The 24,778-nt window shown below is 51.8% G+C and overlaps 1 protein-coding gene across 1 annotated transcript; it reads left to right on the top strand.

The window, feature by feature from the left end:
• Positions 1–3,242: 3,242 nt before the first annotated feature.
• GPR157 (G protein-coupled receptor 157) lies at positions 3,243–24,123 on the top strand. Its single transcript, XM_057695553.1, has 4 exons — positions 3,243–3,731; positions 16,800–17,013; positions 20,658–20,852; positions 21,307–24,123. The coding sequence occupies exons 1-4, from the start codon at positions 3,349–3,351 to the stop codon at positions 21,523–21,525; spliced, it is 1,011 nt and encodes a 336-aa protein (XP_057551536.1). The 5' UTR covers positions 3,243–3,348; the 3' UTR covers positions 21,526–24,123.
• Positions 24,124–24,778: the final 655 nt, after the last annotated feature.

The raw sequence follows: 24,778 nt of genomic DNA, 5'->3' as shown, positions 1-24,778 counted from the left end.
TAATGGAAGAGAATGTAAAAAAAGAATATGTATGTGTGTGTGTGTATGTGTGTGTGTATTAATCACTTTGCTGTACACCTGAAACTAACACAGCATTGCAAATCAATTCTATTTCAATTAAAAAATTTAAAAATACATGTAAAAAAAAAGATACAAAAGGAAACATAGGGTGTGATTCCACTTATATAAAGTTCAGGAAGTTCCCTGGCTGTCCAGTGGTTAGGACTCCACACTTTCACTGAACTAAGATCCCACAAGCCACGTGGTGTGACCAAAAAAAAATTCAATGACAGGCAAACTATACTATTTTGTTTGGGGATGCATACATGAATGGTTTTGAAAGAGCAAGACAATGACTGAGGGGGAAGAAAGTCTAGGGAGGAGGTTTCTGGTGTGCTAGTAATGTATTTCTTGCTCTGGGTGGAAGTTTGCTTCACAATTATGTATCAGATTGTAGACTTGTGCTTTAGGTACTTGTCAGTATGCACAATGTTTTTAAAAGTTAGAAACAAAAAAATCCATGCAGATGATAATCTTTGCCTTTTATGAGTCACATGTGAAATCAGGTCTAATGTAAACTGAAAGCTACAAAACATCATTGAATGAAATTAAAGATGACCTAAATAAATGGAAATACATCCCTTGGACATAGATAAGAACATTTAATATTATTAACATAGCATTATCCCCCAAAGTTTATATACAGATTCAATGCAATGCCTCCCAAAATCCCAGCTGGATTTTTTTTTTTTCAGAAATGGAAAAGCTGATTCTCAAATTGATACTGAATTGCAAAAGGGCACCAAATAGCTAAAATAACATTGAAAAAGAAAAACAACGTGGTAGGACTCACACTTCCCCATTTCAAAATTTACTATGAAGCTACAGCACCCAAAGCTGTGTCATGCTGGGAAGAAAGAAAATGTAGGTGTAAATCTTCATGAGCTTGGGTCAGGCACTGGCTCCTTACATACGACACCAAAGATAATACACCAAAAGCACAAAAACCAGAGGGGGAAAATAGATAAATGGGACATTGTCAAAATAAAAACTTTTGTGCTTCCTAGTATATGATCAAGAAAATGAAAAGACAACCCACAGGATGGGAGAAAATTTTTGTAAATTTTTGTAAATCTGGATACTGATAAGTCTAGTATCCAGAATATATAAAGAACTCTTGCCGCTCAATAACAAAAATACAACTCATTTAAAAAATAGGCAAGGGATTTGAACAGGCATTTCTCCAAAGGGGATATGCAGATGGACAATAAGCATAGGAAAAGGTACTCCACATCATTATTAACTAGAGAAATGTCAATCAAAACCACAATGAAACACCACACCACGAGGATGGCGAGAATCAAAAAGCAGATAATAAATAGTGTTAGGAGAATGTGGAGAAATTAGAGCTTTCATCCATTGCTGTAGGAACAAAAAATGGTGCAGCCACTTTGGGAAAAAGGCTGGCAGTTCCTCAAAAAAAGTTAAAAATGGAGGAACCATATGAACCAGCAATTCCACTCCTAGGTACATACCCAAGAGAATTGAAAGCATATGTCCGCACAAAAACTTGTATGTGAATGCTCACAGCAGTATTATTTGTAATAGCCGAAGTATGGCTATCAGTTGATAAATGGAAAAACAAATGTGGGCTATTCATGCAATGGAATATTATTCAGCCATAAAAGGAACGAAGCATGGACATATGCCACAATGTGGATGAACCCTGAAAACAAGCTAAGTGAAAGAAGCCAGTCACAGAAGACCACCCGTTATTTGACTCCATCTCTGTGAAATGTCCAGAATAGGCAAATCCCTAGACACCGAAGGTGGATTGGTAGTTGCCAGGAGCTGGGGGGAGGGAGAAATGGGGGAGGGACTGCTGTTAAAAAACAAAATTGACCAAGTAAATTGTCCTACTGGCTTTATTCACCAAGCATGAATCACTCAGCATCCCATCTAGCAAACAGGAAGGAGCGTTGAGGAGCCCTACAAAATGGAAACCTTATTATAGACAGAAAGAGATGGGACAAGGAAATGAGTGTAGCAAAGAGTGATTATTTCAGGCAAGGTCGCCTTCCTTTGGGGGATGGCAGGGGCTATCAGATGCAATACTTCACTGGTGCTAACCAGGAAATTCCAGACTGACTGGTTAAGATTACATTCCTAGGAGACCTTGAAACTGCAACTAGGTTAGGTATGAAGTCTGGGTTTGGTGACACGAGCTTAGCACAAGTGACCCCACTTTGGACCTGTTACTTCTCTTTTGACACTACTGTGTTTCTTTTTGAGGTGATGAAAATATTGTGGAATTAGATAATGAGGACGGTTGCACAAACTTGTGTATATACCATATGTCACTGATTGTACAATTAAAAGGGCCAACTTTATGGTATGTGAATGGTATCCCATTTTTAAAAAAAGAAAATTTCAAAACAGAAAAAAACCCAATAAATTGGGAATTAACGTTTCAATTTAAAAAAATTCACCCAAAAGCTTAATCTAAAAAAAAAGAAAAAAAATAGCCTGCTCATTGTAAGAAAAGTTGGAAACGCCCCCTTCAGGAAGTAACTACCACCACCCTGTGAACACCTCGGGTACCACTGCTTAATAAAGGAAGAGGACCACTGGGAAAGTCGCTTTTGTTACCAGTGGAAAGAATGCCTCCACCCGTCTCCCCAACCTACTCCCCCCGCGCCAGATATGCTGGCTCTAAGAAGGAAGGTAACATTAGCCCTAAAAAACGCCAGTCCATCCCTCCCCAGGACTGGACGTCCTCACTGTCTGGCAAGAGCAGGGGGTTCTGGAGGATGGAGCGGGGAAGGAGTGCGGCGCTGCGGAAAAGATGTGGGGACTGCAGAGTGGAGCGTGGAGGGCACCAGGGGTGTGGTGTGAAGGCAGGGGCGGGGACTTGGGGATGGTGCTGGGGCGTTGGTGGGGGTGCCTGAGGGCACAGGGGCGCGGCGCCGGGCCGTGGGTGGGGCTCTCCGGAAGGGCTCAGGAGCCAGGCGCGGGTCCGCAGTTGGGACCTGGGGGCCACGGGGTGGAGCGTGGAGGACGCAGGGGCGTAGTGTGAGAGCGGGGGCGGGCGAGGGGGCGGGCACAGGGGCGGGGCGCGGCCGCGGGCGGGAAGTGGGCGCCTTCGGGTGAAGCGTGGAGGACGCGGGGCCGGGGCGGGGCCGGGGCGGGGCCTAGGAACAGGGGCAGGGCGGGGGCCGCGGGGCCGGGAGGGGCAGGGACACGGGCGGGGCTGGCGCCGGGACGCCAGCCGCTGGCGGGTCGGTACCCAGACGGCGGCGGCGGGGATCGCACGCGGCGCCCCGGCCCCGGCCCCCTCCGCGCCCGGCCATGCCCCCTCCCGCGCCGTCCACCCAGCTGATGCCGTCGGAGCGCGCGGTGGTGCTGCTGTCGTGCGCGCTCTCCGCCCTCGGCTCGGTCCTGCTGGTGGCCACGCACGCTCTGTGGCCGGACCTGCGCACCCGGGCGCGGCGCCTGCTGCTCTTCCTGTCGCTGGCCGACCTGCTGTCGGCCGCCTCCTACTTCTACGGGGTGCTGCAGGACTTCCAGGACACCTCGTGGGACTGCGTGCTGCAGGGCGCGTTGTCCACCTTCGCCAACACCAGCTCCTTCTTCTGGACGGTGGCCATCGCCCTCTACCTGTATCTTAGCATCGTCCGCACCGCGCGCGGCCCAGGGGTCGGCCGCCTGCTGTGGGTTTTCCACATCGTCAGGTGGGTGGCGGCGACGCTGCTTTCCCTTGGGTCCCCTGACCCCTGCCTGGATCCTGTCTGCTATCCCTGTGGCCCTCGCCACCCTCTGGGCCCCACATCTTGGTCGGACCCGTGGCCAGGCGCCCAGCGGGCAGTGTCTGTTCCTGAACTGGGACAGCCCTGGGCCAGCGGAATGATGCTCGGCTTGCCCGGGAGATGAACTTGTCCTGAACATCGCCCTTGGAGGCGGCCCCAGCCCGAGCCTCCCAGTGAGGTGGGCGCCTCAGCGCAGGCCCTGGAGGGTGGGGGGCCAGGGCTCGCCCTCAGAGCCCGGCCCTGGAAACCTGGAAGCACCCGGAGAGCTGTCGAGGCCCCTCTGGGCCCTTGGCCTCCTGCTTCCCTGCTTTCCTGATGTCTCTGCTGCCTTCGGGGATGGGGAGAAGCACCTGGGAACCGGGCTGGGAGATGAGTTAGGTGAAGGCCCCAGGCAGGAGAGGTAGGGGTGGTGCATTCAGCCTCTCTCAGGCTGCTCACCACCCAGCTTCTGCCAGATGTAGTGCTTCAGCTGTAAAATTTAGGAAGGACAATCTTGTTTATTTTATCTTGTTCATCTGTAAACCTCAGGCCCCAATCTCTTGTTATCTCTGTTCTAGATAACCTTTCTTTCCAGAGTTCAGCAGCTCTGAAATTGAGGTCAGAGGCAGAGGCTGGTCTGGAAGAGGGCCGCCAGAGGCCTGGAGTATCTGAGGGCAGAGAAAACCAAGGTCTTGTCCTGCCCTGGCATTGAAGGGTCTCATCCAAGTAACCCTCACCTGTGGAAGATTGACCCCTTCCTGGTGTAATTTCAAGATTCAAACATCGGGTGGTGTCCTGTGCTGAACCCAAGGCAGGAATTTTATAGAGCTTCTTTCCTCTTCTCCCTCCTCCAGATAAGAGCACCAAATGCTGCCCTAATTATAGGTCCTCTGTGTTAAATACTTGAGTTCTTTCCAAGGGACTGAGGATAGTCAGCACTTTGGTAGAGACAGGTCACCTGGGTGTCACAACAGTGGGGTCACAAGCCTGCAAGAGTCACTTGACACCAGGTCTCAGAGCTGTTGGATGGAGGCCAGCTGGTCCCTGGGAAACTAAATGGCCTGCTTCTCAGCTGTTCAAGTCAAAATGTTTGCAAGAGTCGTTCAGACGTGCCTTCGGTACCGCAGAGACCCACAGAGAGCGGGGCTACCTCCCCCCCCCTGCATCCCACCTGATCTCTGCATCCGTTTTGGAGACCCCATCTTTGGCAGGCTGGTTGGCTGTAGGCAGTGTGGAGCTCACATGTACTTGAGAAGGAGCCCAAGACTTTCTTTGCAAGATTCTCATCTCTTTTTAAAAAATCCTGAATACAACATATTTTTTAAGTGATAAAGAGAACCTGGTGCAGCTTCTATAGAAAAGACACATTTCCTAAGAAACCTTTCTTTTCACTTCTGTTTTCTGTGATGCTTAGGGAAGGCCTCTTCAGAAAGCCCATGTGTCTTTCTCTGGCCATAAACAGGAAGCATATTTTTCCTCTTGTCTGTTGAATGTGATCCACCTGCTTCTTAAAAGAAAAAAAGAAAGAAAATTACCTGTATCCAAGCTAGAAAGGGGCTTTGACAGTTGATTCCCTTTCAGAAGTTAGCACTCATGTTGCTAGTCTAAGACTTGGTAAGACCCGTCCAACAGGTTCGTGTATTGACCTAGATCTTCCCAGACTGTATTGCTAAGGACCCTTTGGTGTCTTTCTTTGAAGGATTAGTTTGTTGCTGCTGAAGGGCCTCTTGGTGTGGGAAATCTCATCTTCAGGCCCGGGCTGCATGGTCACCCACTCGCTAACCATTTCAAATGACTTCAAATCAGTCCTCTTCTTCAAACCATGGAGTCTTGGAAAATGTTTTAAAATAGGACAACACAAAAGGTCGATCTCTCTATTCTGTAAAGAGTTCTTATGATGAGTTGACAAATATCTTGAGAAACAGATGACGTTCTGACAAAATAGTAAAAGCATGAATACTCAAAACAAGTGATAACCTCGAGGTACCATTTTGTCATTAATTTAGCAGGACAAAAATAGTAAGTCTGGATACTAATGTGATAAATGCAGACAAAACTGGTGTTTTCCTACATTATTATTGGCCATGTAAATTGGAATAATCCATGTAGAAAGTATTTGGTTCATACCCCTTGATCCCAGTAATCCTGTTTATAGGGATCTAGTCTAAGGAGATAAACCAGGTTACATGCAAAGCCGGATGTACAAAGGAGTTTGTGTGGCACTGTTAGCCAGAACAGTGATGAGAATTTGAAAGCAACCAAAATGTCCAAAAAATAGGGGATCAGTAAGTTGTAGACTACACCCCGAAAGTCTTATGCTGCTGTTTAATACTGGCCGTGAACTCTGTAAGGCATATATTTTTAAACGATGTGATACGATAAGTAGGAAAAGCCATCTGTAAAACTGAAGGCAGCCCTGCACGCAGGCAAGTTCCCACGAAACACCTGCCTGGCCCCATGGGGCCCTATCATAATGCCTGACATAGTTTCCTTTAGAGAAAGACTTTATCTCACTGGGCAAGGAGGGCAGCTTAGACTTTATCCTCAGAGAAATTGCCTGTCATCACGAGCTGCATCAGCCTCCTGAGGTCTTGCAAGGATCGCGCTTTGATCCCCCATAACCCAGACTCACCTAGGGACGATCACCCTCCAGCCACAGCTGATGAGACCTTCGCAAGGCCACAGAGCTCTTAGCGGGAGGCTCAGGGTTAGAATGTCAAGGTCAGTGCCCCTTGTGGGATTCCATCTTGTCTCCTGGTCTTGATAATTTTTTAAACTGAGAATTTGACAATCACTTTTTTTTTCCTTTAAGAACTTTTATTGAGTTACAACTGACATACAATAAGTTGCATATAAAGTGTACAATATGAGTTTTTTAAGAACTTTTATTGAGATACATTTAACATACAATAAACTGCATATATTTAGAGTGTACAATTTGGTATCCCAATCTCCCAATTCATTCCCCCCCAGCCCTCCCCGCTTTCCCCACTTGGTGTCCATATGTTTGTTCTTTACATCTGTGTCTCTCTTTCTGCCTTGCAAACTGGTTGATTTGTACCATTTTTCTACATTCCGCATATATATGTTAATACATGATATTTGTTTTTCTCTTTCTGACTCACTTCACTCTGTATGACAGTTTCTAGGTCCATCCACGTCTCTACAAATGTCCCAGTTTCATTCCTTTTTACAGCTCAGTAATATTCCATTGTAGATATGTACCACATTTTCTTTATCCATTCATCTGTTGATGGACATTTAGGTTGCTTCCATGTCCTGGCTATTGTAAATAGTGCTGTGATGAACATTGGGGTGCATGTGTCTTTTTGCATTATGGTGTTCTCCGGGTATATGCCCAGCAGTGGGATTGCTGGGTCATATGGTAACTCTATTTTTAGTTTTTCAAGGAACCTCCATACTGTTCTCCATAGTCGCTGTATCAATTTACATTCCAACAGTGCAAGAGCATTCCCTTTTCTCCACACCTTCTCCAGCATTTACTGTTTGTAAATTTTCTGATGATGCCCATTCTGACGGGTGTGAGGTGATACCTCATTGTAGTTTTGCACAATCACTTATTTTTAACTTTCCAGGTTTCCCCTGTTACTAACAATTCACCATGTTAGCTTTATTTATCCTCTCCAAGTATTTTTTTTCTGGAACCATGTAATAGTAAGTTACACACCTAATGCCCCCCAACTTCTAAATCCTCCAGGGTGTATTTACTTCCAAAAGGCAAGGACAGTCTCTTGCGTGACCACATATATACTCTCCGGAAAAGCAGGAGAGTAACATGGAGCAGGGCCAGTATCTGATCGTGTCATGTAACGAAGGAAAAAGGCAAAGCAACTAAAAAGAAAAAAATAAATACGTGCTTGTGTGTCTGTCAAAAAAAAAAAATCTGATTGTGGATTTATTGAGGTTTTGCCAGTCGTCTAATAAGGTCCCCGATAGCAAAGGGACTTCATTTTCATATCTCTTTATCTTCCTTAAATCGGGAACAGTTCTTCCGTCTTCCTTGTGTTTTACGACTGGTCTTTTTGAAGAGTGCAGGCCTCTTATTCTGTAGGATGTTCCCCTAGCCAGGGTTGTCTGGTGCTTCGTTGAGAGTGGATTCAGGATCTGCACTTTGGGCTGGAGCCTCACAGAAACCTGTTCTGGCTTCCTACCTGGTGGTCGCCAGTGACTTCGATTTGTTCCTTTCCTAGTGATGTTCACTTGGATCCCTTGGTCAAGGTGTTATCTGCCAGTTCTCCACTGTAGTTTCTCTTTTTCCTTTTTGTAATTCATAAGAATCTTGTTGAGATAAACCTCCTGGAACTCCTCAAAGTCTCACCCAAAGGTTTCACATCCATTGATTCCAACAGCATTCTGAGGTAAATCTTTTGGTTGTTGCTGTGTTTTCTTTTTTTTAATTATTTGTGTGTGTGTGTGTTTGTTTTTGGCTATGTTGGGTCTTCATTGCTGTGCACGGGCTTTCTCTAGTTGCGGCCAACGGGTTACTCTTCATTGCAGTGCGCAGGCTTCTCATTGTGGTGGCGTCTCTTGTTGCAGAGCACAGGCTCTAGGCTCGTGGACTTCAGTAGTTGTGACACATGGGCTCAGCAGTTGTGGCTCACGGGCTCTAGAGCACAGGCTCAGTAGTTGTGGTGCATGGGCTTAGTTGCTCCGCCACATGTGCGATCTTCTCGGACCAGGGATGAAACCCGTGTCCCCTGCATTGGCAGGCAGATTCTTAACCACTGTGCCACCAGGGAAGCCCTGTTGTGCATTTTTAAGGTGTGAGAATATTCTGCTTTCAAGGGAAAGCCCTGTATTAAGTCCCTTTCTACTGTGTCTTAGCTGTGGAGGTGGCATGATACCGACACCACATATTTGGTTGATTGGTTGATTGAAGTACAGTTGATTTACAATGTTGTGTTAGTTCCAGGTGTACAACACAGTGATTCAGTTATATACCTATATTCTCTTTCAGATTCTTTTCCCTTATAGGTTATCACAAAATACTGAGTATAGTTCTCTGTGCTTTACAGTAGGTCCTTGTTTATCTGTTTTATATATTGTAGTATGTATATGTAAATCCCAAACTCCTGATATACCACCCCCTGTTCCCTTGGGTAACCATAAGTTTATTTTCTATGTCTTTGCCTGTATTTTACATGCATGTGGATAAGCATCAGTGACTATGTGTTTGCGGTTCTCACCTAAGAAAGTGCTGGGCAGCTCGGCCTGCAGAGGCTGCGGGTGGGGTCATTTCCTTTCCGATAAGATAAGCGTGAAACCATCTCTGTGCCCCTGTAGAAGGTGACCTGCCTATCAAAGGCAGTCTTCAGCCCCTCTTCCCCCGCAAGACGGTGGGCTCCTTCTGAACCCGGCTGGCAGGGTCATTAACTGTCCGCCCCCACCCGCGTGTCCCCAGCCACTGCTGTGCCAGGCACCCACCAGTGTGTCCTGTGATTGTGGGGGGCGGTCGGGCCAGGGTGCCTCATCTCGCCGTGTCAGAGGAAGGGGTGCCTGGGCTAAGCTGGCCGCCTCGGGCAGCCTTAGGATTGCTTCTGGCTTCACTGAGGTGGGGGTGGGTGTGGGCACGACCCCTGGCCCATGTGCCCACCCACCCTCTGGCATTTGCTGGGGCTTCTGGAGGAAGAGAGAAGTCTGTGGCACCCCAAGTTCGCCAAGAAAACCCCTGCTTTGGGGAGTGGGAAGTTCCAGCACAGAGAAAAGAGGAACCATGGGCCCTGAAGACGAGAGCCTGTGAGCTCTCTAGTCAGACACTGGCTCACTCAGCGTGGGGCCCAGTGCCCAGGCCCCAGGCAGGCAGTGTCTGAATGGGGGGTGGACGCAGTGGCACCAGAGGCTGCCCCTGGACCGTGCCAGAGCGGAGTCAGATTCTGCCGGCCAACCCCGGGACCAGGTGGGCAGGAAAGCATCCCTGCCCACTGCAGAGCGCTCCTCAGGGGCCACAGAACCAGGGCTGCAGAGGCCAGTGCCAGGGGCTCAGCGGTTAGTGAAAGATGGTTCCCTTGGACGCCCCGCCCCACCTCTGCAGCCAGAGCTGCACAGCGACCTCGACCTCGTGGTGGCCTGGCCAGTGGCTCACACCCTGAACTCCCACGTTCTGCCCCTCTGCTCCGCGCTTAACAATAAAAGCCCATTGTTGGTGCAGAAACCTCCAGGCAGCCTCCTCGGGCCTGGATCCCTTCCACCAGGCGCTGCTCCCTGCAGCTGTGCCCCTCCCATCCGGCTCTGTCCTGCTCCCAAGAGCTTTCTAAATCGCCACATTGTTGCCTGATAGTTTCCTTCTCAGAGCATCTGGGGGTCATGTTCATATTCAAGGCTTTCCATGGGCCCCAGGCTCTGCTGTTTGTGGGAGAAGACCCTCTTGTGGCCTTCCCAGCAGGTGCCACCCCCTCCCCCCACCAAAGATCTGTAGGAGGGGGGAGGTTTGGGGTGAGGGGGATGTGCAGGAATCCAGCAGAGGATTGAGCAGAACTTGCGCCCTCAGTGCAGAGTGGGAAGGATATTCCCATCCCTGACGTGAATGCACTCTGTCACCACAGATGTCCCCCGCCCTGACTGGTGGGACAGGTTTCAGAAGATCCCCAGCTGGGTAGACTGGGAACTTTGAGGGAAACCCAGAGCATTGCTCTTGTGGGCACTGGCCGTCCTCTGACGCATGCCATGGAATCCAGATGTGAGATGTGTCCTGTTCACCGCAGCTGATCCCACAGTGGTTCAGCTTCTCACGGGGCAATTGAAGAACAAAGTGAATGTTGTGTTCCAAAAGCCAAGCTCGTGACCCCCTGGAGGGCTTCTGTCAGTTTACCCCTCCCCTAAGGTTACTGAGGGTCCAGGTGTGGACCCCTGCCCCATCCCCTGCCCCGGCATGTCTCTCCCCCATAGTTGGTAGAGAGTCTCTGACTTAGTCTGCTCGGACCACCCTAACGAAGCCTGCAGAGGGTGGGGCACTTAAACCACAAACATCCTTTCTCTCCTGGTCCTGGAGGCTGGAAGTCTGGGATCCAGGTGTGGGCAGGGTTGGGTTCCGCTGAGGCCTCTCTCCTTGGCTTGCAGATGCCGTCTGCACCCTCTATCCTCACATGGTGATCCCTTAGTGAGTGTCTGCATCCTAATCTCCTCTTCTAACAAAGACACCGGTCCCATTGGACTAGGACCCTCCCAATAACCTCATTTTAACCCAATCACCTCTTTAAAGACCCTGTCTCCGGATACAGTCCCATCCCGAGGTACTGGGGGTTAGGACTTCAACACAGGAATTTGAAGCAGGGGACATTCTTAGCCTGTAACTACCTCTGAAGTGGGAGGAAACCAACTTGGAGTCTGGCCTCGGTTTCCAGGCAAACACAAGTGAGAGCTGGGGCCTGGGCACCTCTGGGAGAAGCTCTTGGTGCCCCTCAAAGTGGGGGACTCTGCTCAGAGAATGGTCTTCAGGTCCCATCCATCTTGGTGACCCCAGCCCTGCTTCTCCTCAGCCTGCGTCACAGGTTTGGAGAGAAGGGGCCTCATCGGTCACCTGCTCTAACCATGTCCCTCCTCAGCACCTTTCACAGCGTCCCCTGCATGTGGTCCCACGGCTTCCTTCTCTCAGGGGGAAGCTGCCAGTTCAGCCCCAGCTTTGGGACTGAGCGGGACGCCTGTCCTTCCCTCCGGCCGCCTGACGTCTGCTCCACTAGCAGGACCTCCTCAAAAGTCTTCCAACAACAAAAAAAAAAAGCCTTCCAACACTCAAGGCCCAGCACCTACTCACATGCCTGCTCTGGTGCCAGCTTCCCAGTCTCAGGTTTAGAATGTGGGTCCCAGGTGTCCACCTGTAGGCAGGACAGTTCACTGGCTGTCTGGGCATCAGGGCAACCTTCTGACCACACGACCTTCTGGGTCGTAGTCAGCTACAGCCCTTGATCGGTTTCATGTGTGCTGCTGTTAAGCCGTATCTTACTTGTTCTGATTTTCTTTATTTTCTAATTGATGGCTTCTTTTCTTTCTTTCTTTTCTTTTTTTTTTTTTTTTTTTTTGGAGGGGTAAAAAAGTGTTGTGTGGTATGTGTCAGAAATTAGCAGTAGACATTTCTGGAAAGTGGAAATTAGGTCACACGTGACTCTGGAGTCCCTTCCAGAGTCACATACCACCTACGGCTCAGAGTGGCCACTTGGCCAGAGAACAGCTCGGCTTATCTGCGGTCACCAAAGAGACTGTCTCCTGGCTCTAGAGGCGAGAACCCGGGGCAGCTTCAGCCCCTATCATCATCCTCTGTCTGGCGGTGGCCGGGAGCCAGCTTGTGGGACCCGATTGTTAAATTTCAGGGCATTTTGTGGGCTGATTGTTAGATAGAAGCATCATTAAAAATTAAATTATATAAACTTAAAATTAAACTGATTACATGAAAAACAAAAGTGACACAAACTCAAAACTCCTTAGGTCCTAATTATAGTTTTGTTGATTTGTAGAGCAGATGTCAGCAAACTTTTCCTGTGCAGGACCGGGTAGTATTTTCAGCTCTGCAGGTCATGTGATCCCCGACGCAACTGCTCAGCTCAGCTCTGGTGGCTTGGAAGCAGCCATAGATGACATGTATCCAGTGAGTGTGCCTTGTGCCAGGAAAACTTTATTTTAAAAAACAGACTTTGAAGTGAGAGATTGGGATGGACATATAGGCACTACTGTATATGAAACAGATAACTAATAAGCTAATAATAACTAATAAGTTCCCACTGTGTAGCACAGGGAACTCTTCTCAATACTTGGTAATGACCCATATGGGAAAAGAATCTAAAAAAGAGTGGATATGTGTATATGTATAAGTTATTCATTTTGCTGTATGGAAGAAAATAGCATAACATGGTAAATCCACTATACTCCAATTAAAAACTAAATAAAAGGGCTTCCTAGGTGGCGCAGTGGTTGAGAATCCACCTGCCAATGCAGAGGACACGGGTTCGATCCCTGCTCCAGGAAGATCCCACATGCCACGGAGCAACTAAGCCCGTGCGCCAAAAAAAAACTAAATCAAAGGAAAAAATAAATAAAAAACAGACTTTGGGCCATATTTGGCCTGAGGGCCCTGGTTTGCTGGACCTCTGATCTAGACTTAAGAAAGTGCTAGAGAAAATGCTAGTAGTAAAGATTAAGCATAAAATTGTTTCTTGTCTCTGACCTTAAGCCTGGGTGGCAGCCACATCGGGGATGAGGAGGGGCCATGTCCCAGAGCAGAGAAATAGAAGAAATATTCTTCCAGTGCCGGAAAAGTAGCCTCTGATCCGCAGAGAGGTCGCTGACAGCAGGTCGACCCAGTGCAGTCCCGGCTCTCGTCTGGTTCCCCCCGGTCTTCCTCATTTCACTTCCATCGTAGTCGTTGAGGATGAGAATATCAGCCACCTTCTCGTCATGGAACTACTCTCACTGGCTAGCTGCAACCATAGGTTGGCCACAGATACTAGAGTTCAGCAAAAATCAACAGAAGCATTTAATGCGAATCAGTTGCCTGTGTGAATGTACAGTAGGGAGTATTGTGTATTTTATTATTACTGGCAAGTTGTGTGCCTCGCATCCTTTATATCGGTAAAATTCATAATCGGTTTGTGTGTGTGTACATCCACACACACACACACACGCATGTACCTAGGTGTCTTTCTGATGTTAAAACATCACCAGCACACCATCGTCTGTACCCATAAATTACGAGTCAGGTGGAGCCTGCTTGGCGGGGTTATTAGACCATCCCTCCCACTCCTTTCTCACCATTCCCTAGGTCACCTCTTCTTCCAACCTCCGCTCAGGTGCCTCCCCAGGCAGCTTCTGGCTCCAGCAGAGCTGCTGCCTGTGCTTGAGTTCAAACAGCAACTCTGATTGATGAACCCACATTCTCAGCCCTTTCAGAGCCCTCTATTTGGTCTTCCCTCTGGGTATTTTCCAGCACAGACTCAGCTCCAGGCACACCCCAGTAACGCAGAGGAAATACATCGCTTTGTAGCTTTTGTACAAAAAACCTAAAGTTGCAGAATGTGGGATGGTCACCCTGTGGTCCCCAGGTTTCCTTTAGGGGCCCTAGGGGTGCTGAGGAGGGAAAGAAGCTGCCTCTATCCATCAGGCCTGTGCTCTCCTTTCCTGCCAGGGGGGAGGTCCTCAGCTTCAGTCCTGCCGGGTGACAGTCCCTACACACTGCTCTCCCACCTCTAACATCAGGGTTTCTGGTTCAGCCCTTTACAAGCCTTTCACCTCCTTTCAGTAAAGTCCTTGCGCTGAATATGTAAGGAGTAACTTGGGGAACGCTGTCTCAGTCGCTTGGTTCAAACTTCATTAATTCACTCATTCATTCATTCAGCAGGTCCTGGTTTTGTTCCTGCCACGTGCCAGGCACTAGTGTAGATGCCACGATAGAGCAGTGAACCCCCATGGCCCATGCCTCATGGAGCGCATAGCTGACATATGTTGTCCTAAAAATCTCAGGAGGGCATGAGTCTTAAAACAGCAACCCTTTATTAAGACAAAATAATTTGCTGCTAATATATACGAACTTACCAGATCAATAACTTTGCATAGAACAAGCATCTAAAATAGACACACTCCATCTATTTTAAGTGTAACTTGGTACCTTTCTCATAATCCTTTAATTTCCATGGGATTTTGGTCCCTTCTGCACCTTTCCGACTTTGAGGAGGACGTGCTACTTCTGCCACTGGGGCAACAGAGCTGAGGGTGGCACCCAGTGGCACCCCGGGCTCCGGTCCCTCCTGCAGAGGCCAGTGAGGGGAGGGGGCACCAAGTCTTTCCCAGGCCCAGGAAGCGGACGTTCTCCCTTTCCTCACCATCCCTGCCCTGCCTCCTCCCCAGCCCTGCAGCATTTGGAGAAATGTATAGAAACACAGCCCTTCTAGCCTTGTTTCGGTAACAGACTAAGTGCAACTGTGACCTCATCATTGTTCTCTGACCTTCTTTCAGAAAAAGCCGGTGTTCCTTACGCAGTGCCCTCAAGACAGAACCAGTTTCTGAACTAAATGTTTTCCTGGTGACATGTCCTGTTTACTTACTGCTTGTCCTCTGGGCAGCTGACCTACCACATAGGCTCGCGTGTCCTCCTGGGGGCAGAGACCACACAGGCCTCATGCATCCCTGGTGGCTGCACAGCAGGCCTGGGTCCTGGTGTCACCGAGTCTAAGCTTGGACTGCTCACTGCACGACAGGCCAGTAATCAAGAGAGACAATTGTTGGAGTGAGGAATAATGACTTTATTCAGAAAGACAGCTAACCAAGAAGAGGGTGGACTCACGCCCCAAAGAACCTTCTTGCCTGAGTTAGAATTCAGGCTTCTTTTATATTAAAAGGGGAGGGCATAAACTCAGACACTTCCTGGTTCCCATCAGCCTCCAGAGTGAATGTGTTAATTTCTTCCTCCTTGTAGTCGTTCACAGGTGGGCCTGGTCAGGATGTTTCCTGTGAGCTAAACAAAGGTATTTTAGCTTAATGCTCATTACCTGCAAAGCAGGGTTCCTAGAGATGGGCCATTATGTATAATTTAAACTCCTAGGCAACATCTCTTTAGTGATTAACATAATAGAATACAAAATGTTCTTCCCTATTACACTGGGACCTGGGGATGAGCCTCACTGACAACACTGATTGTAAACACAGACTCACTTACCCTGTCCCCAGCGCCAGACCTAATGCTGATTGGTTTATTCTTTTTTTTTTCTTAATTTATTTTTTTGGCTGTGTTGGGTCTAAGTTGCTGCGCTTGGGCTTTTCTCTAGTTGTAGTGAGTGGGGGCTACTCTTTGTTGCGGTGCACGGACTTCTTATTGCAGTGGCTTCTCTTGTGCAGCACAGGCTCTAGGTGCACAGGCTTCAGTAGTTGCAGCAGGCAGGCTCAGTAGTTGTGGCTCGTGGGCTCTAGAGCTCAGTCTCAGTAATTGTGGCCCACGGGCTTAATTGCTTCACATCATGTGGGATCTTCCCGGACCAGGGCTTAAACCTGTGTCCCTGCATTGGCAGGCGGATTCTTAAGCACTGTGCCACCTGGGAAGTCCCTGATCGGTTTATTCTTGTAACAACCAACAACAATCCTCTGCTCCAGGCTCTGTGATCATCCACACTTTGTGGAGAAAAACACTGACGTGTTGCAGCCACGTGGGGCAGGCCTGAGACTCGGACCCTTCCTGTTGCATTGCAGTCCAAGCTCTTAACCACTCTGCCAGGCCACCACGTAGCTTCTCTGTGTCCCTCTGACTGATTTAAAAGACTTTGCAAGGAGACTTGTGCAGGGACCCCTGGGGAGGGGCTTTGGGGCTCGGCCCTAATCCCGGCTGCGTTGTCGTTGCAGTAAACTCTAGAACAGCACTGCCCTTAGAGGGGGCCCCTGTCCTGGGCTTTATGCTTTAGAGGGTCCCCTTGGACCCTTGCCAGGGCCTGCCCCTTCCCGTAGAGCAAGGAGGCCGCAGGACCAAGGAGCTGTGTCTGCCCAGAGCCCAGGGCCCCCTTCTAGTTCCTGCTGCAGGTGCAAGGGACCCGGGCAACACCGAGCCACCCGTGTGTGCACCCCTGGACCCAGGCTGGCCAACAGGGCTGATTGTGGGTGGGGTGTGTGGACGAGGCTTGGCCACGCAGGCTGGTGTCTGCAGACTGGTGCCCAGGCCCCTCAGACAGGGCAGGAAGGAGCTGGCCGTCCTGATGCCACAGCATCCCAGCGCCAGTCTCCGAGGAGCCTGGCAATTCTGAAATAGAATCCGGCCTCCGAGGGCTCGGGAGGGTGTGTCTGGACGGGAGGCCAGGGCATCCCCTGTGTCTCCTTCTCCAGGCTCGGCAGGGCGTGGGCAGAGCAGGGCTGGGCTGGGGGGTGTGAGGCCTCCTGCCCGTCCTTTCTCCGGGGACACTGTCTGCTGCAGGCTCGAGAGAGCACCATCCCCCTCGTCTACACAGTGTCCTGGTCGCTTCGCCCCTGCTGGCTTTGCCGGGAGCCGGGTCTGACCTTGCCGCCTCCCCTTTGCTCCTTCTTCCTCAGCTGGGGGGTCCCGCTGGTCATCACCGCGACGGCTGTAGCTCTCAATAAGATCGGCTACGACGCCTCGGACGTGTCCGTGGGCTGGTGCTGGATCGCCCTGGAGGCGGACGACCGCTTGCTGTGGTTGCTGCTGACTGGGAAGCTGTGGGAGCTGCTGGCCTACATCACGCTGCCCGTGCTCTACCTCCTCATCCGGAAGCACATCAACAGAGCGGTAGGTGCCCCACGGGGCCCCGGCCCAGAGCCCTGTGTGGCCCCTGTGTCCCGGCATCGGGCTGGCCACCTTAGGGGACAGGACGAGTGACCGGCCAGAGTGACGGAGGGTTTGCTCTCTATCAGGCACCGGGACGTGCACTGAGTTACAAGCATCCTGGGTTGGTTGTCTGGTTTGCTAATTACACAGCCCTCTCAGGGGTGGGTCTTATTATTCCTCCACTTGTGGATGGGGAAACAGGGGCTCCCCGAGGTTAAGGGGCTCCCCAGACGCGCCCAGCTCTGAGCGAGCAGCTGTGGAACCAAGGAGGCTGCGAGCTCCGCCTGTGTTCTGGGCCACGGCTCTCTACTGCTCCCTCCTGGACAGACCACCACGGTTGCTTAAACTTGAGAGGAATTTGGATGAAAGATGAGCAGTGGTCAAGTAAGAACTGAACTGGCAGGCCCCCGGGAAGGGGAAGGGAGGGGAGGTCACGGACTTTCATCATCAACGATGCAAACAACTCACGTCTTTATCCTTGGTGGTTGAAATATCATAAGCGGTAGACTTTCCAGGAATTCATAACTTCTCAGGAATTCATGTAGCAGTAGGCTGGGCTGATCAGAAGTCTCCTAGACTTCTGGCCAGAAATTCTAGAAAAGAAGGGTTTCCCTCTGTTACTCTGGCCATATTGTTCCTTGTTCTGGATTCCCGGTTCTGCAGATGTAAAGTACGGGCTTTCTCCTAGCCACAGGCAAACAGCTACCCCCAAAGCCTCAGAGTAGCCCGTCTGTTAATCTGCTCACCCATTCATTCAGTGCGTTTTTATTGAGCATCAGCTATGCACAGAAGCTCTGTGTGGCAGTGGGAGTTTCTGATGAGAACTCAGGCATGGGTCCCTCCCTCCTAGGAGGAGGCAGAAGTGTAATTCCGATGGAAGATAAAATGGGACACGAGGCTGGAGCAGTCAGCATAGTGAAAGCTCTGGGGACAGACTTCCAAGCTCATCCTGCTGGTGTGGTGCCTGTGTTTCTTTTTTGCTCTGAGTTTTCAGGGCTGGAACTGTAGGAGGGAATGTCCCTGTCTTTCAGGTGTGCTGCTGGCCCAGCGGCCATTTCTAAGTGTGTAGGGTGCTCCTCGCAGCTGCCTGACACCTGATCCCCACCCTGTACTCCCGTCTGTATCTCCTGGGATGCACACTTCAGGTTCCCTTTTTACTCAGAAATTTACCTGATCCTCACCCCTCCCTGCCGCCCTCTTCTGGCTCAGCTTGGAGTCGTTGACAGAGATGCTGGCGGGGCTCACCAGTGGGTCTGAGATCCTCTTGTCTTCTTAGGGCTTTTTAGTTGCTCTCCTGCCTGGGCCAAGGAGTGCCCTTTCACCTCCTCTTTTCGGCTGCCCTGGGAAAGTTCCAGGCTCCCCAGTGAAAGCTCCCGGGAGCTGCACCAGGCTCAGCCCAGGACCCCCCCATCCCTTCCCCCAGCTGCCCAGTTTTTGTTGTTTGTTTGTTTTCTTTTTTGGCCTTGCCGTGGGACATGCAGGAACTTAGCTCGCTAACCAGGGATCAAACCCGTGCCCCCCTCAATGGAAGCACGGAGTCTTAACCACTGGACTGCCAAGGAAGTCCTTGTGTGTCTTTCTTCTTCCCTGCCCTTCCTGTAGCGGGGTCAGGAAGCCTGGGGCCCTGCCTGTGAGGCTGACCCCCCCCCCCCCAACATTTGAGAATGGTCCTCTCTTACAACTCTGCCAGTGTTTCCAGAAAGAAGGGATAATAGTGAGCGGGGAGTTGTACGGGTTGTTCCCTGCCTCTAGCTAGGAGGGAGAGCTAAAAATAAACCAACTGGGCAAGCTTTGCTCTGAGGAGGAGCAGACCAGCAGCCCTGGCTGGTACCTGGCTCCCCCCGCCCACCCGTGTGGTCCCGGGGTGGTTGGCGGCAGAAGGTGTGCAGCTCTACGGGTGCTGAAGGCCCCGGGGGAGGAGGCCGGTGCTCTGAGCAGATGAGCTGCAGCAGCTTGGGTGCCCAGAGATGCCAAGGTGTGGGGGTCTTCTCACCTGGGCCTTCAGTGTCCTCCACGGAGGACCAGGTTCAAAAACGCCTCTTTGTTATGCAGTATTGTTTTTTTCATCTATTTTTACAAAATCGGTTGTGACCTGGAAATCCCTTTCTCACCGAAGGGCATCTTGAGGAGCAGGGAAGTCAAAGGTGGTGGCTGCTCATCTTTTCTTTCTGCCTCCGCTTTGGACAGAGCCCCTGCTGCAGGCAGGCCGACAGGGGTGGGGACAGTGGGGGGGGGACACACAGCAGAGCCAGGGGGCGGGGCCTGCATTCCAGAGGGGGAGGATGATCAGGAGCGATAGGTCTGATAAACGAGGGTGAATGGCCTCCAGGAAGGAGGACATGAGAGCTATGAAAAGCAGACACGGATAAAGAGCTGGAGGCGGGGACGGGACCACCTGGGAAACGCCGTTGCCGTTTAAATAGGTTGTCAGGATGGACCTTCTCCCGTAGGCGACACTGGAGCAAAGACTTGAAGAGAGTGCGGGAGTGAGCCACGTAGACGGTTGGGGAAGAGCATTCCACATAGAGGGAGCAGCTTGTGCAAAGGCCCTGGAGCGGGGTGTGCCCGGCACGCCTGGAGCATTAGGAGGCCTGTGTGGCTGGAGTAGAGTAAACGGGGAACGTAGCAGGAATGAGGCCAGAGCTAGACCGGGGTTGGGGACATTGTAAGGGACGTGTGAAATGGGGAGACACCGAGAGCTTTGAGTGGAAGGCTGGCTTGATCCGACTTAGGTTTTCAAGGAACTGCATTGCTTCTGTGTTGAGAGTAAGACTGCAGAGGGGAGGGGGTTGGGGTGGTCAGGGCGATGGTGGGAGACCAGTGAAGAGGCAGTGGCAGCCATCCAGAGACGTGGTGCTGGTGCTGGACCAGGCTGGTGGCAGTGGACAGAACATCCAGGTCTGGGTCTGTTGTTTTGTTTTTGTTTTCTTAAATTTATTTATTTATTTGGCTGTGTTGCGTCTTAGTTGTGGCATGTGGGCTCATTCTTGCAGCACTCGAGCTTCTCTAGTTGCAGTGCTTGGGCTCCAGAGTGCACAGGCTCAGCAGTTGCTGCCCACGGGTTTAGTTGCCCCACAGCATGTGGGATCTTAGTTCCCGGACCAGGGATTGAACCCGTGTCCCCTGCATTGGCAGGCAGATTCCTAACCACTGGACCACCGGGGAAGCCCCCTGGGTCTGTTTTGAAGGCAGAGCCTGCGGGGCTTGCCTGTGGATTGGACGTGAGCTGTCGCACAGAGAGAGGGACCACAGACCACGCCCAAGTTTGGGGCCTGGGCAGCTGGAAGGACAGAGCTCCAGTTAGCTGAGATGGGGAAGCAGTAGGCTTGGGTGGAGATCAGGCATCTGTTTTGGACACGAGAAGTTCCCATCGTGCTTTAGACACCCGCGTGGGGATGCGGAGCAGCAGTGGATGGAGCAGCCTGGGGCAGAGATGGGAACCTGGGCTGGCAGCGGCAGGCACTGCACACCTCACGTCCTCCTGCCCCTACTAGTCCGCCTGGTGGGGGCGGGGGGCGGGCAGCCGGTGGGGCGGGGGAGGGGCGGGGGAGGGGCGGGAGGGCGCCGGTCTGGCTTCACGGCTGCTCTGCGCCTTCCTCGCACAGCACGAGGCTCTCTCCGAGTACCGGCCCATCATGTCCCAGGCGCACCAGCTGCAGCACCACCCCTCCGTGGCCGACAAGAAGCTGATCCTCATCCCCCTCATCTTCATCTGCCTCCGGGTCTGGAGCACCGTGCGGTTCTTCCTGACCGTCTGCGGCTCCCCGGCGGTGCGGACGCCGGTGCTGGTGGTTCTGCACGTAGGTCTGCCCGCCCCCGCCCTCGCCGCCCCCACGGCTGCAGAGTCAGCAGGGCCAGGTCCCCGCCCTCCGCAGGGCGGGCGGGTCCCAACGCGCTGGCGCTGGCGGCGTGGGCCGGCCGGGGGCTCTGCTCCGCGGCGCCTTGCTCCCTGCGCCACAGGGAGAAGGTGGAAGGTCAGCGAGCCTCTGGTTCAGCCCAGGGTGTTGAGTTGCTGTCCAGTGGTCCAGGAAAGGGGACTGACCCTGAGTCCTTCCCAGCCCAGAAGGCCCAGGGACACGCCTGCAAGTTCAGGCCTGCCCGGTGCTCTGCGCAAGCCCCACGGGGCCAGCGTCCCCGCAGACCAGCCTCAGGGGGTGGAGGACGAGGGCCGGGGCCCCCAGCCCAGCCACCCGGCGTGTGTTGTTCAGACCTGCTCCCGCCCGGCACTCACGCCTCCTCCTCTCTCCTTGCCAGGGCATCGGGAACAGCTTTCAGGGGGGCGCCAACTGCATCATGTTTGTCCTCTGCACCCGTGCCGTCCGGACCCGGCTCCTCTCTCTCTGCTGCTGCTTCTCCTCTGAGCCGCCCACGGCCACCGAGAGCCCAGGGGGCCCCCCCAAGGCCCCTGCGCCCTCCAAGACTGGCGAGTCTCAGGGGCCCAGGTGGGCCCCAGACGGACTTTCAAGCACCTGAACTGCTCCCCTCCTGGTTGCATGGGTGGGTACTGCCCATCTGGGGCAGGCGGCTAAGTCCCCTCTGCAGGGAGCAGGAGGGGATGTCGGCTGCGCTGTAAGCCTTCCGCTGTTGAAGCTCTTGCTGCCCCTTGGGGAGCAGCACAAACTCAGCTTGTTTACCTCCTCGACCCTCAGGCACCTCCTCCTCACAACGCATCCTTCTGCACTCGGCAGGATTCCTCAGCAGGAGGGCTGCACTGAGAGTCAGGGAAACCAGTGGTACCTGATCACTGCCAGGCTGCCTTGTGGTCCAGGGGTCATCGGCCTCGTGACCACACAGCACTGTTTACACTTGGAGGGACCCACACCGGTGGGAAAAGCACGAAGAGATATATGTACACTGTGCATCCAACCTCAATAAAATGGGGGGAGTGGTACCAGAGATGTGGTCCCCACCGAGATATCACGGAGCAGATTCCTGGTTTTTCAGGGCATTGAGATTCCCAAGAGCCTGGCTTTTCTTGGATGGCTTTGCTGGTCAACGAAAGGGCCAGTTACCTTTAAGCAGGAGGTTCCCTAGTGACCGGCATGAGCACAGCCGCACACAGCTGCTCACGGCAGCCGGTCTCCCGGGGCCCCCGGAATTCTGTCCATGGGCTGCCAGCCCTTGAGGTAAATTGTGTTTGAGTTTCAAGCACAGGCTAGGATCCAGACTCCTGCCTCCACCAGGCACTTCAAATACAGGTCCCTCCTCCAATGCAAGGACTGGAACAGGACAGGAAGAGGCCACCGCAGGGAATCCCTGCAGACGCCCCACTGTCCCTCGGGTCTGTTCTCCCAAAGACCGAGATAGGGGTGAGCTGGGGGAAGGATCTGGCTTATTCATTTTCTAGGTTAATTTTTTATAGGAAAGGTGACCAGAGAGTTAGGGAATCACCCAAATACTGATTCCTCCTTGAAGGGGAAGGTTTGGGGAGCTGGAGTTGGGGGGATGACACATGCGTCATGGGGTGATTTAAAAGAAAATGGATTTAAAAGAAGCATCCGTATCTCTACAATCTATGGCTCTGCCACCAACCCTTTCTTCTTAGGTCAGAAAACAATGTCTCTAAGTCACAGAAGTCACTGGCTGAGAATGGGAGGTGAAACTGTCACCATGGGGGGCCTTGGTGAGGAAAAGTACACCGTAACCCAGTAGGTGCCCCTCCCTTGGGTCCCATGAGAACTCTGCAAAACTGAAGCGATTTTCTGAACCTGTAAAGCGGTTCTGGATTAAAATTAAAGCCACACCTTCCTGTTGATTCCTCTTACTCCCAAAAGCAGAATCCATAACAGGAAGAAACTCTGAATAGGTCTCTACAGCACTAGGTCGACAATGGTCATTTGGGGTTTCCTTTCAAAAAAAAGGTTTTGTGAAAATCAGCAAGAGGTGAACAGCCCTTTAGGATTCAAAGAAAGCTCTGGGCTGCCCTACAGGAGGGCGTTCTCTGTACGGAAACGGCCCATGTGAGGGGAGTCTGGGGTTCCCCTAAAGATGTTACCGCACATCATGGGCTCCTAGCTGGTAAAGAGCCTCACGTTAGCTTCTAGAATGGAGCAGAAATGCAGGAAGTTGCTTGCTGCAAATGAGAAAATGACTCACGGCTGAGTTATAGCAGGGGCCCCAGAGGAATGATGCTAGAATACATCTTGTCCTGAAGGGGGCCCCAGAGGCCTTGGGTCAGACGGTGGAACATCGGTGCCCACAGGGTGTGACCTGTTTCCCCAGACTGGCTGCAGCCAGAAAATACCTGCAGAAGGAGTCGGGCTCAGAGAAGAGCATCTCCACGTGCCTGGGCCTCCCTCACATTCTCATTGCACTTGTGTGGTGCTGCTGTGCTGTCAGCTCTTGTAAAAACTGCCCCAAAGATGCACCTGAGTATTCCTATTTCCTTCCCCCTGTGCTCCCTACCCGCCTCTGCAGACGGGTGAACGTGTTACTGCGAGCGGTGGGCCTGTGCGGGCAGGGGAGGGGCTCGTCCCAGTGCCCAGAGCCTTGCAAACGGCAGCATAGCCTCTTTCTCGGATCAGTCTAGCGGGATGGGTGGAGTTCAGAGCAGAAGGACGTGTAGGAATAGTCACATCCTAAAGCCCAGGAGGGGTTCCTGCTTGGATCCGAGCAAGACAGAAGTGCGTTCCTTTTACCTGTGCTGGGCCCCCGTGGGCTCTCTCTCTGTCACTGTAATTAATGTTTACCCACCCTTATCCCCCAGGCATAGCTGCGCTACCTCGGCCTGAACAGGGCCCATGGTCTCAGCCCCCAGCCCCTCTTTTATCGGGCACTTTCTGAACCTTGGTCTTTTCCTCAGGTTTACTAAGCACTTTCTGCCTCTTTGTGCATCTGAGTTGCGCCTATCTGATTTTGTTTTTTAATAAAGATTATGATTTGGCCCGGGCCGAGGGTGCAGACGGAGCTCTGCGTGTGTCCCCGACAAGAAAAAAACATTTTTGCAGACTTCCGATCTTGGCGTCATGACATGGAGGGAGGTTTTTTGCACGTGCAACATTGTAATGAAAACCCTGACTGTCTGAGGTCAAGGCCAAAGTCTTGCTATTTTAAATTAAATAAAATATTTTTCTCTTGTGTATTTGGTAAACTGATTGCCATTGGGCAGGGTGGTTCAGCCTGGCCTGTGCTATGGGGGCAGATCCAGAGCCTCCCACATGGTTGGGCCCTGGACACCACATCTGGGTCCTTCTCTGTGGGCAAATGCAGTCAAGTAGGCGGCCACCTGGTTGGCAGAGCCAGCTTCTCCTGAGTGTGCCTGATAGAATCACAGGTATGGGTAGTGGGGCAGGGTTGGAGGTGTTTAGAATACAGATTCCCAGGCCCTGTCCCCTGTGAGGATCAACAGGTCCAAGTTCCAAGCACCCACAGCTTAAGGCTAAACCCTCATGAGTCAGACACTCCAGACACCAAACTAACAACCACGTCTCCCTTCTTGCACGATTTTATCCTGACACCCGGTGACCTCCTGCAGTGGCAGCTGGGGGCTGGGGACTGCTGGGCCACAGGGGCACTAGTCTGAAGGGAGCAGCCTTCCAAAACCAGCCACTGGGGCCGACTGCCTCGTTCTGTGCTTACCTTCACAGCCCGTGTAGTCCCCTGCCTCTTTTTTTATTTTTTTTCTTTAACTGCTACATCATGGGAACGTTGCTCCCAAGAGTGCTGCTTGTTTATTTGTTCTCCTTGGTGGATTCTGTAAAGCTAAAAATACATTAACTATCGAGAA

This window comes from Hippopotamus amphibius, chromosome 1, assembly GCF_030028045.1.
Source record: "Hippopotamus amphibius kiboko isolate mHipAmp2 chromosome 1, mHipAmp2.hap2, whole genome shotgun sequence".
NCBI lineage: Eukaryota > Metazoa > Chordata > Mammalia > Artiodactyla > Hippopotamidae > Hippopotamus > Hippopotamus amphibius.
The sequence above is the reverse complement of the archived record's forward strand: the minus strand, read 5'-3'. Positions and strand labels throughout refer to the sequence as shown.

Excerpts from the sequence above, each read along its gene's own strand:
- GPR157 (XM_057695553.1), top strand. The coding sequence starts at position 3,349 with ATGCCCCCTCCCGCGCCGTCCACCCAGCTGATGCCGTCGGAGCGCGCG. Across the intron at positions 17,014-20,657 it reads GGAAGCACATCAACAGAGCG|CACGAGGCTCTCTCCGAGTA; the intron begins GTAGGTGCCCCA and ends TTCCTCGCACAG. Across the intron at positions 20,853-21,306 it reads CGGTGCTGGTGGTTCTGCAC|GGCATCGGGAACAGCTTTCA; the intron begins GTAGGTCTGCCC and ends TCTCCTTGCCAG.